Source organism: Mustela erminea, chromosome 8 (assembly GCF_009829155.1).
Source record: "Mustela erminea isolate mMusErm1 chromosome 8, mMusErm1.Pri, whole genome shotgun sequence".
Lineage (NCBI taxonomy): Eukaryota > Metazoa > Chordata > Mammalia > Carnivora > Mustelidae > Mustela > Mustela erminea.
Window position 1 is genome coordinate 65,809,323 of NC_045621.1, and position 12,586 is coordinate 65,821,908.

The 12,586-nt window shown below is 33.6% G+C and overlaps 1 protein-coding gene and 1 long non-coding RNA gene across 9 annotated transcripts in view; one reads left to right on the forward strand and one right to left on the reverse strand.

Annotated features, from left to right (window-relative positions):
- Nucleotides 1–12,586, forward strand: part of UBR3 (ubiquitin protein ligase E3 component n-recognin 3) — a 237,534-nt gene that overhangs the window by 141,941 nt on the left and 83,007 nt on the right. For 5 of the 7 annotated variants that reach the window (XM_032355902.1, XM_032355897.1, XM_032355900.1 and 2 more), the window contains 3 exons: nucleotides 1,371–1,481; nucleotides 6,352–6,564; nucleotides 7,818–7,954. In XM_032355902.1, coding sequence (XP_032211793.1) covers nucleotides 1,371–1,481; nucleotides 6,352–6,564; nucleotides 7,818–7,954 — 461 coding nt within the window. The remainder of the gene's footprint in view (nucleotides 1–1,370; nucleotides 1,482–6,351; nucleotides 6,565–7,817; nucleotides 7,955–12,586) is intronic. The other 2 variants (XM_032355899.1, XM_032355901.1) reach the window with 1 other exon arrangement.
- LOC116597750 overlaps nucleotides 1–12,586 on the reverse strand; it is a 131,958-nt gene that overhangs the window by 54,633 nt on the left and 64,739 nt on the right. The gene's annotated exons all lie outside the window — the stretch shown is intronic.

A 12,586-nucleotide genomic window follows, 5' to 3' on the forward strand; every position in this document is an offset into this window, starting at 1 on the left:
TTTACTGTTTTCCATAGCAGTTGTACCAATTTACATCCCTACCAACAGTGCATGAGAGTTCCTTTTTTTCCCACATTTTTGCCAACACCTATTGTTTTTTGTGTTTTTGACTTTAGCCATTCTGACAGGTGTGAAGTGATAGCTCACTGTAGTTTTGATTTGCATTTACCTGATGATGAGTGATGTTGAGCGTCTTTTCATGTGTCTGTTGGTCATCTGGATGTTTTCTCTGGAGAAGTGTCTATTCATGTCTTCTGCCCATTTTTTAAATGGATTACTTGTTTTTTTGTGTGTTGAATTGTATAAATTTTTTTTTAAAGATTTTATTTATTTGACAGAGAGAGACACGGTGAGAGAGGGAACACAAGCAAGGGGAGTGGGAGAGGGAGAAGCAGGCTCCCCACTGAGCAGGAAGCCTTGTGGGGGGCTTGATCCCAGGACCCGGGGATCACGACCTGAGTAGAAGGCAGACACTTAATGACTGAGCTATCCAGGAACCCCCCTGAGGGGTTTGATCCCAGGATGCTGGGATCATGACCTGAGCTCAAGGCAGATGCTTAACAACTGAGCCACCCAGGCACCTGGATTATATAAATTCTTTATATATTTTGGATACTATCCCTTTCAGCCATAAAAAAGAGTGAAATATTGCCATTTACAATATGGGGGAAGCTAGAGAGTATAATGCTAAGCAAAATAAGTCAGTCCGAGAAAGACAAATACCATATGATTTCACTCATGTGAAATTTAAGAAACAAAACAAATGAGCAAAGGAAAGAGAGAGAGAGAGAGACAAAGTAAGAAATGAACTCTATAGAGAATGAATTGATATTTACTAGTGGGGAGGTGTGCGGGGTGGGGGTGAAACAGATGATGGGAATTAAGGCGTGCACTTGTGATGAGCACCAGGTCATGTATGGAACTGTTGAATTACTGTGTCGTACACCTGAAGCTAATATAACACTGTTTGGTAACTATCATGAAATTGAAAGAAAAGAAGGAAGTTGTTAATGTCAGGTATCACAGAGAAATATATAGAATAGGTAAAATAATCAACAGCAGAATAGTTTACACTGAAGTATAGTATAATATTGAGAGTTTATTTTTCATGGGGTGGAGAAAGTATAACTTATAATTATTTTTATTCATTATGAGCCTAGATATGTGGAAGCTGAAACTTTGTGGTATTTCAAGTTTAAAGATACTGCCTTATGACTGTCAAAGGGGTACTAACATTATATCACAAAAATAGAAAGTTCTCATTAATATGACTATGAAATCATTTAGAGGTTTACGTGGATATATTTAAATAGGTATATTTTTCTTTTAAATTAATTGTATTTTGTCTTTTTTTTTTTTTTTTTTTTAAGAGTTCTTGTCTCTTGGCAGTATCAATTGGTTGGGAAGGAGGTGTTTATGTACAAACCTGTGGCCACACGTTACACATAGATTGTCATAAATCTTACATGGAATCATTACGGGTAAGTTGATTTAAAAATGTATATATCATTTAAAAATGTATATATCATTCTAGCATATACATCCCAGTTCATCTTACATGATTTTGATTGCCATTTGAACTATGCAGCCTTGTGGTTCCTTGACCTCTTCAGCTTTAGGGATTTCATTTTTTTATATGACTTTAGCAAATGATTTCCATATTAGTAATTTTAGACTTTGCTACTCTAGTTCTGAAATATTAAGCTTTAAAATATCTTACAATATCATTTTATTATATGATTATCCTTCAGATTCTCTTATTTTCATTCTGATTAGTGTGTTTGCTTCTGACATCAAGATCTCTAGTCCTTTACCCCTTTGTATATTTCCCAGCATTAGTTCTTTCCTAGCCTCACTTTTTTGTACTATGCCTATTCTGCTCTGAAGAGCAGTCATTTAATCCTCCTGCCTTGATTTGAGACCCAGACAGCTAGCCCTGCCAGAAAAATCATAAAACTAAGTGAAGTGGTATGTCTGTAAATTTGTGGTTTCCTGTATAATAGCAGCTTAAACTAGGGTTACCAACTGTGGACACTACTTATCAATTCATTTACCTACCTTTGATTAGTTTCCTCTCCTAGTATCTTTAGCAGCTATTCCAATCCTTTGCTCCCCTATCCCAAGCTCCTCACCTGAACTCCAAGATCCCTTTTCTCTCAAGAGATTCTATCTCTTTCTTTGTCACCAAGAAAACTGTGGCTTTCTGTCACATACTAAGCTTAGCTTCTTGCTTTGCTTATCTATTCCCTGACAAATAAGTCTGCATCCCAACCAATCCTTTCTTTTTTACTCTGAGGTAGTATTCCTTCTTCTGTTCAGGAATAATTTTCCTGTTGATGCTCTAGTATTCCTTTCTCCTCTTCACCTCAGGGGCCTTTATCTCTTAGAAGGTAACTTCTTTTTTATTTCTATCTTCAGTTTTTCTGCCTATTCTGCCTATCCTTTCTTTCAATTCTTAAAGATGCTCAGGTCCCTCTCATTCTGAATTTCTTCCCTTGACTTTGCATTCCCCTGTAGCTGCAGTTTTTCTTTTTCTCAGCTCAGCCTCTTAAAAGGATGGCCTTATTTCCCAGTTCCCAACTTAAAAGGAGTGGATTCCTACTTTTCCCTTCGTATCCTTACCTCTCATATTTAGTCACTAAGTAAATTCTTATTCTGTCTCTTAAGTATCACTTGACTGTATTCTACTTTTCATTATTCTTCATTTTTGTGTATGCCTTCATCTCTCCTCTTGACTATTGCAGTTCCTTTCTTATCAGTTTCTTTACTCTAAGTCTAATTTATTTACTACATTGATCTTTCTAAAATGTAAATCTGATGACATATGTCGTTGGCTTAAAAATCCTTTCCTGAATTCTTCCTAATGGCATAAAGTTCACTCTTCCTTGAATGGCATTCAGGGTACTTCATGATCTGGCCTTGCCCATTGTTTTATCTTTATCTTTCATCAACTCAGCATTAATAAATTACTTAATAGTTCCTTAAGAACAATATGCATTTTTCATACATCTGCAGTCATTCATTCAACAAATATTTTAGTTAGTGTCTATAGTGTTCCAGATACTATGATCGACATTGGGGATTCAGTAGTGAATAAGACACAGTTCCTTCCTTCCAGGGGTTTACTGTGCATTGCGTGAGACAGAATAAATAGACAGTTGCAGTATATGTGTTAAGTGTTACTGGAACTTCTCCTGAGTGCCAGAACATTTGATGAAGTATGGTGCTTGAGTGATGAGAGGTAAGACTGAAAAAGTAATTAGAGGTCTTACTGTAAAGGGCCTTGTAGTTGGTGTAAGGAATTTGAACTTTATTTAGATAAGTTCTTTACAGAGAGCCACTAAAGTTATTAAAGACTTTTAAATAGAATAATGACATGTTCAGAAATGTCATTGTGGCAGCTATGTAGATGGTAGGGGATTGTTGTGGGATTGCAGTAGAGTAAGAAAGAATGTGATGATATTCAGGAGGTACAAGATGATAGTGGCTTGAGCTTAGTAATCACACTGGAGATGGAGAAGAGCTTAGGGTTTTGAAATCTATTTAGAGGAAGCCTGGACTTGGTAAGAGATGACATGTGGAATGTAAGGAGGAAGAAGGAATCAAGGTGAGAGATAATTGTGATCACTGAAAGATTTTGATTGGGAGTAAGAGTCTCACATTAGGTGGATCATAGTGGCAACAGTGTGATTGGAAGACTAGTTAGGAGATACTAGCAAAGAGACTAGAAGAAAGAAAGTGGATGGAAGGACTTATGGGATTTATTAAGTAAATATTAGAGTGGAAGAAGGCAGAAAGCTGAAGGAACTGTCATGATTCTTTTCTTTCTGAGGTAGGAGATGTAGCTTTATGCTTCCAGAGTAAAGGAAGCAAGGCTGGGATAGGTGACAGGACTTGAGAAGTGAAGAGGTGGTTTGGAAAAACCGCTTTGGAATTGGGTGAGAGAATTCTTCATAGGATGTTGGAGAAAGATTGCCTGGGAATATTCAGGCCTCATTTGAGGTGGAAACAGCTTGTAGCAGGAAGTTACTTCAGTCTTCTTTAACAATACTTAATTTGAGTACAGAATTAGAGAAGTTATCCACTGGATTAATTTTGTATGAAGATTTTATAGGGTATGTATGATGGAAGGACATACGGAAGGTGAATGAGAAGTATTGACCAGTTTTTGAAGTGGTACATCATGGTGTATAGGCAGAATAGGAAAGTCTTGATAAACTGAGAGAAAAGGAAGGAACTAAAAGAGGAGATAGCAGTTGGCAATCAGATTGTAAGCTGTTTGGTTTTAATATTTTTAGATATGGACAATTTTGGGTCATTTTAGTATAAGGGGGTGGTCAAGGTTACAGGTAACAGGTCATGGTAACAGGTAGGTGGAGGTCAGTGCCATAGGAGCTAATGAGGTCAAAAAGCTGATGGACTAAGATACAAGATTGGTTGTTCCCATACTCACTGAAGTAGCATAAGAGGGTCGTAGGTCTTGGAGCAATTTGGAAAACCAAAGTCTTCAGTGACTGAGGGCAGTGGATGACAGTAAAAAGGAAGGAAAAGTGTGATATCCCTAAATGATATGAGCCACAAAGATGGGAGAATGCAAGAGTAAAGATCCTAAGCCAGTACTAAAACATGAGAAGAATACTGAGGTGTGAGGGGAGAGTGGTGAGAAGGCTTCTGGGGAGGCTTCAAGAAAAAACGTAGTTTCAATCAAGGCAAGATCTAACATTCTTTAAAATTAAGGCTGTAGGGGAGCTTATAGAATGTCCTTCAATGATCAGGACTCTCAGCCCCACCTTCTATATACCCTTCTTGTGTATTTTTAAAAGTTAGCTCACAAATCTTCTCTGAGAAGCCTTCTCTTTTGTATTTTTCATGCTATTATTATAATTTATTTGTTTCTGTTTGCTTTTATATTGTTAGTACCTTAGGTGAAGATGTACCTTAAGTCTTTATGTCCTTACCTGGCATAGCATTTGACATATGATAGGAGCTTAGTAAATATTTGCAGAATTGGATTTAAAAAGATGTGGTGTTTCATTTTTAAGAACTTGAAAAAAATAAATGTCAAAAAGTAAAAAAAAAAAAAAAGTAGATTTTGGTTTTTTAGTCAAAGTATTTGAGACCTAAGATATAATGAAATGAGCACTAAATTAAGAGTGGGGAAACTTAAATTCTTCCTAATATTGTCATTACCTTTGTAATCATAGACAAATTTGTTTTCTCCTTCTCTCCTCATTTTTTTGTTTGTTAGTAATAGTGTTCATATTGTAGCATTCATACATTTACATTAATGCATTAAAACATATTTTGAAATAAAGCATTAGGTTAATGGCAGGGTAAGAAAGAAACTGCTGAGAAAAAGAGCGAAATAGTGGTTAGGACTACACAATTGTAATAGCCTAAAAGAGCAAAATGGCTGTGTCGTGGTTTCAGGCAAAAGAAAGGAACAGATTTAATAGTCTGGATTCCTGCCTTAAGTCCTCTAGTTAGTTAGCATGTATAGCAGTCTCTCATGAGTAAGAATTTCCTCCTAGGCACATATACTTATGTGTCTATGTTTAAACAATTCTGTTTTCTCTTCTTCTATCAGAAATATCTGAAGGAAAGGTATTACATTAATTTCCCTCATATCACACTTACATTCTGAGTACTCTAACTGAATCTTTCCCCTATCCATTAAAGCTAAACAAATTCACTGCATAAAATCCAGTCAATTGTGTTTGACAGACAAAGACATATCACATTTTTAAGGCTTGATTTATTCTCAGAAGTTATCTACTCTCTATCAAGGATCATGGGCACTGAGAGAATCTTCCCAGTGGTCACCTATAGATTATAAAAACAGGGGCATGGGGTAAGGGGAAGGTGATCCACTGTAAAGTGGCCTCCTTTTTAAGTTATTCTCTATCTTAAATCTATATTACACATTAATTGCCTCAGTATTTGGATGTTTCATGCTGAGGAAGAGTAAGATACTTAAACAGTTCTTGGTGATGTGTTGCATGATTGTCATGTTGAAACAAGTGATTTGATAAGCTTCAACAGTCAAATGAGAGACATTGTTTATGTTTTCTTCTTCAAGTAACATCATCTTTTTTTAAAAATTTAAATGCAATTAATTAACATATAGTGTATTATTAGTTTCAGAAGTAGAGTTTAGTAATTCATCAGTTGCATATAACAGCCTGTGTTCATTAAATCAAGAGACTTTATGTTTTTATGACATATATTAGAGATTGTTTTTTTTTTTTCTTTTTTGGCCTGGTTCATTTGTTTACTATAAAATGTAATGGTATAAATTTTGTTTTCTATAAGTTGTGCATTATAAATCTGTATGTTTATTTCATCTTTTAGAATGATCAGGTTCTTCAGGGCTTCTCGGTGGACAAAGGAGAATTCACGTGTCCTCTCTGTAGGCAGTTTGCTAACAGTGTTCTTCCTTGTTTTCCTGGGAGCAATGTGGAAAGTAACCTTTGGCAACGTCCTAGTAACAAAAGCATACAAGATCTCATAAAGGAAGTGGAAGAGCTGCAGGGACGGCCGGGAGCTTTCCCAGTAAGCATCAGTGTAAGGCAGAAATATCCTGGTAAACTCAGCTCTGCTTTCAGCTCTCATTTTTGTTCCTTTTATTTTCATTCCTTTCTCTGAAGCTTTGAACCTTTTTTTGGGGGGGGGGACCTTTAAACATTTAACAACAATTGCTTTTGATGTTTTTCTCTTCTATTTGTGGTTACTAAAAACAAAAATGATAATAATGGAACAAATTATTACCAAAGGCTATACTTTTCCTTAGTCCAAATTGCCATAGTTTTAATATACTTCTTCCAGATCATGAAGTTCTATAAGCTTAGATATGGTTAGACTCTTTTACAATGTTGAAATCTTTAAAAACAAAGCCAAACAAATAAATTACTTATATATGTATCTTGTTATGTAAAGCATAGTCTAATAATTTAAAAATATGTCCATTAGGTATATTAGGATTAACATGATACATTTATACACACACACATACTTTATATGTATGTAATTATAGATTTATGTCCAATTTATGTGTGTTTGTATCACATAAAATATCATACACTTGATTGAACCATTCGCTGAAGTCAGTCTACTTTATTGTGGGATTTGGTGTAAGTGAACCCATCTTTTATCCCATCCAGTAGGATTTATTTATTTCATTTAAATATTTAAATATTTCACTTTCATTATAGATTTAGGATATAGTATCTGAAAGAAGTGATAACTGTGCCTAGTTTAAGCAGTGAATTTATGAAAACTATTAATATTTCACTTTTGAAACAGAAATTCATAGTTAAATGCTACTCAAAGATTTCTCTCCTTACAGTTTCCTTTCTCAGTTGAAGACTAATTTTAGAATCTGTGTTTTTTTTCCCCCCCTTGGTAAATCCAAATTTTTATTTATTTAAAATATGCTCAAAGCAAGGGACATCAATATTAGTCTTTGAGAAGAGAATGTAAATGAAAGATTGCTTATCAACATGGAATTTGTTCTAAAATATTATTTTAATGACATCTACTCATTTCTTTAGAATATAAGTTTGTGTGGTTAATTCATGGTTAGATTATAGGCTAACCAGTCACAATATAGAATTAGGATAAAATAGAAGAAGGTATTTCTTGATCTATTTTATCTTTGTGCACTAAGAATATTTATAGTGGATAGCTAATGTACATTTGTTTTAACTTTTTAACTTTTAATTTCCTAATGAATTCATATGATAAACATTGTAGTGTTGGACTATTTTAGAGAAAATGAATATGAATAAACTTGATGTGTATGTTTGCATTTTTTACAGTCAGAAACCAACTTAAGTAAAGAAATGGAATCTGTAATGAAAGATATCAAAAATACTACTCAGAAAAAGTATAGAGACTATAGCAAGACCCCAGGTTCACCAGACAATGATTTTCTCTTTATGTATTCTGTTGCTAGGTAGGTATACATGGTATATACTTTAATATTTACTTACTCTGAATAGTTGGTTTTTGTTTTATTTATGCCATTAATATTTATTTGAAGAAAGGGTGCATATTTTTTATGGTGCTTGAAATTATGGCTAGTTTTCAAACCTTCTCAAAGGATCATAAAATGTAGGTTTCCTTCATTTTCTGAAGAGTTTTTATTTTCATGAAATATTGGGTGAGTGTTATTATATATTACAGAATATGTGGGAAAAGGTGTATTATTAACATTTTGGGACAGATGTCTACCTCGAAGTATGTGAATATTAAATATGAAGGGTCTTGTTAAGAAATCACTGTTCAAGTCCTGTCAAAAGGAATAATACTGAAAAGGAATATATTGTAATATGTTAAACACTTTTAATTTCTTTTAAGTAAGAAGAACTTATTTTGTTTGTTTTAATCTAGTAAAACAGTAATATCCTGTAGGTGGTTTAGAAAATCAAATGAGGAAAAAAAAAAAAAAAGAAAATCAGATGAGGGAGATGGAACAAGTGATCAGGCAAGTGCTAAGCGTATATTAGTAGCTAGCCCAGCACTCCAGAAAACAGTACCTCTGTTTACTGAATTACTATATTCAGGTTTTATTATATTTCCAAAGAACCTCTGTTTTTTGGAGATACTTCAGAGATACTCCTTATCTTTCAGTGTAGGTAGGATTAGTCTAATTGACTGAGTGGGTGTTTAGTAACTAAGAAATGGTTCCAAACAGGGATTTTAGAAAATGTAATTGAATGAAAATGGAGAACCATAGAAGAAGTAAATAGGCAAGAAGCAGGCACAATTAGAAACTTGTAAACACATTCTGCCAGAATTGATGTTGTATCTCTAGAAGTATATACTTTTTTGGTATCTTGTCCCAAGTAGTATTATGATAGATAAGATTTAGACAGAGAATATAACTTGAATGTCATGCAGCAAATTAGTGCCATAGAGGACCACAACTCAGATCTGAGTCAAGGTCTATTTTACTTTCAATTATTGTCCTTCTTTTTCCTTCCTGTATTCAACTTCTATAGGTCATATGTACATGCAGTTCACTGGGCCAATCTCTCTGCCTCTTTCATGGACCAGAGGGTAACAAGAGTAAATGAACTATATGTAGTCTTTAGAACCCAGGAATAAAGCAACCAGACTTAGGCAAATTACAAGCAAGTTAGAGCTCAAGATAAGGAAACGTTAGTCTTTAGTTGAAGAATGCAAATGCCAGACATGGATTGATGTAATAGAATGTAATGGATTGGGAAGTAACTTTATAGTCTGTACATTCCTAACTATTGTTGTTATTTATCCAGAATGCTTCAGGAGAAGATTTAACAGTTAATTCAGCATTTTGTGTCTGGAGAGTTACCAGCTGCATGCTTGCAATAAAATACACTTTATGTGAAAACTAAATTGAGTATGATTTAATTTTGCCATGGTTTCAAGATTTTAAAAACCTTCTATACCATATTGTGGTAATAATGTTGTAGAAAATTGAGATGAATATAGACCAACTCAGTTATGCCATGTATATATGTGTCTGTTTATATAGATGTATATGTGTGTGTGTGTGTGTATGTATGTGTGTGTGTGCATGTGTGTAAATACTGTATTTATGTCTCTTATGTATTTATGCTTATGTATTTTTCTTAGGATTGATCTTATAAGAAAATTCTGGGTGAATAAGAATAATCTCTCCATGGAATTTTTTATAGTATGATAAATCAAATGTCTTGACTTAAATTTAGTTTAGTGGAAGTTTTAGATTCCTATTTCTTGAATATATAAATTCTTGTTTTCTTCCTATATAGCTTGCTGTGGTAATAGACTTTTTTAGGTCAACATATTTTGGTTTTTGTCACTTAATGGGAAGCAGGGACAGATATCAAATGTTATTTGCTATGAACGTATATAGAGAAACAGAAAATGTGTTGTCCTTCCATTTTTCTCTGATTGCTCATGATAAAGTCCAAAGCAACAAGATAATTCTTCTGAAAATCAGAGTATGTAACCCTTAAAACACTCATTATCCTTTGGTTAAAGTTACGCAGGCCATTGTGAAGTTCTCACAGTGAGATTGCATGTCCTCTCTAGTTTTACTTAGTTATTAAAGAGAAAACAAAAACCAAATTAGTTAAAAAAAAAAAAATTAACAAAAACATGAATTGAGAGACAAAAGGATGTTGTATCCTATTTGGATAGAATGTAAGTTTCTCAAGGTAAGAAACTGGTCTTTATAGGTATCTAATGCCTAGCATGTAGCATTATTTCACAAATATGTATGATTACAGATTATGCTTATTTTTGTGCCTAGAAGGTAGGCATTAAAATATTTTGTAATATTTAAAATGCTTAAATGTTTAAGTGAACTATTTAGAAGTAAACTTATTTTGAATTATTTAACTTTTAAATTAAATATTGTGATTCTTAAATGTATAGTTCATTAGGATGAGCACATTTATTTGTATTTGACATTAGAAATTTGAATAGAATACAGCCCTTGTTTCCCAGAGCTGAGTTTCTCTCCACTGAATGAGGAATTTAGTTTGTTTTTTACGGAACTTAAATTTTTTTGTTGTTTAGGAACAAAATATTTCTAATGGTTGAGTAGCCTGTAAAGCTGTTAATTTTAGTAATTGTTTTAGAGGATTTTTTTGTTTTGTTTTTTGGGGTTTTTTGGTAGAGCACCTTATCCCTTTGTTTTTTATTTTATTTGCATGGTGAAGACTTGGAGGATTTTTTGAGGGCAGCAGAGAAGAAATTGTTGGAATGGTATCTTTCTCTTACATTAAAATTAATCAAAATTACTATATTCAGGTTTTATTATATTTCCAAAGAACAGTCTGTTACAAATACCATTCAGATGGATTATGGAAGGTTAATTTGGGGGAGGAAAGCTTTCCTCATTTAAATACCAGTTTATTATTTTTTAGTTGAAACAATAAATGAGACTAATTTTAATAATTGATTTTTCCAAGGGTTTTGGACTCAGGTTACATATAGCCTAGAGGTATTGGTGAGTGACACTCGGCCTGTATGTAGTGAGAAACATTTAAATGGAAAGAAGATGAAACATGAATAACTGAGATAGAGCTGGAGAGATATGTTTAATTCACAGGGGGTGAACTGCTCAGTAGAGTGAGTCAACTTACTTTACATACTAGTTGCATTATAAGTTTAAACTTTATAAACTAAGTATTTTCAAAATAAAAGGAATGTTTGCTAAAATACCAAATTATGAATCCTTTTTAAAGCCAAGAAATTCTTTGATAAAATACTTTTCCTTCCCCTCGCCCCTTTTCATGTCCGAATTTAAGGGAATCGAAGGAAGGGTCAACAGAAGAAAGAGAATAAGCTATGGGGACTAAAGAGAATCTTACCATTGGTTCCATACCCAAACAAATAGATTTCTGGTTCCTAAGGTGTTTTTGAGCACTTTGCTATGTACCATCAAGGATTTAGAAACTTATCTGAAATGGTCCCTCTCTCCAGGAATTTACCATTAGTTGGAGAGACAAAACCAATATACATCAGTGCGTATAAAACAGAATAGAGTTTGTTTTAAAAATATCGTATTGAAAAGGTGCTATAGAACTTTAAAAGGGAAGATGAACAAATTGAAATATAAAGTATTTGGCAATGTTTCTTTCCCATCTCAAGAAAAGGGAATTAATTCTCCCTAACTCCTAGAAGAGTTAGAGCTTGAGCTGAGTCTTGTATAATATAGCCTGTGGTATGAACGAAGATATTTTTTCTCTCTGAGGTATTGGGTAACTTGCTCAGCCAGTAAGTGGTAGGTTTAGGCCTTGAACCCACACGGACTTCAATTCGTGTTTGAGTGTCTCTGTGTGTGCATGTGTATACACACATTTGTTTTTTAAATAATAGCTCTAAAAATAGAAGTTCATACCAAAGGAGGGTGGAGAGGGGATAGAAGGGAAAGCAGACCTCAGTCATGCAAAAAGAAGCTGGAGCATAGTTGGAGGAGTTTTTAAATGGAATATGTAGGTGGGTGCCAAGATAGGCTGTAAGGCTGTAATCTTTCTCATTATTATTTCAGTTACAGATATTTTTTCTTTTTTTTTTTCTTTCCAAACTGATTGGAATAGATTTGTGTTAGGAATATAAAAAAGTAGAGTCTACTTTTCTTGGGAACAATCTTTATTTTTCTATCATCCATTCAGGAGGGCAGAAACAGAATATTGTGTTGGGATTTTCAACAGTTAGAGATCAAACAGACATAGGGCATATGACATGCTTGTGTGTTCGATTCTCTAGCAAGTTTCAACTTAAAGGGCTAGTTTTGATGTAAGTGAAATCAGGAAAAGCTGAGGGTTAGGGCCTCTGACATATTGATTTTTAAAGTCCTAGGTTATTACATGACACTAACAGTTTGGATAGGTAGGTTTTTTTTGTTTTGTTTTGTTTTGTTTTATAATGTCAGGAGGAATGTTTTTTTAGAGATTTTTCTAGCCATAATCTGAAATAATTAGATTTAGTAGTTTTCTTTCAAATATTCTCTAAAATCAAACTCCTGGTAACATGTTTATCAGCTTTTGAAGTATTTTATTTGATGATTGAATAAACAGAATTGTTCTTATATTTATATCTTAATATTTTT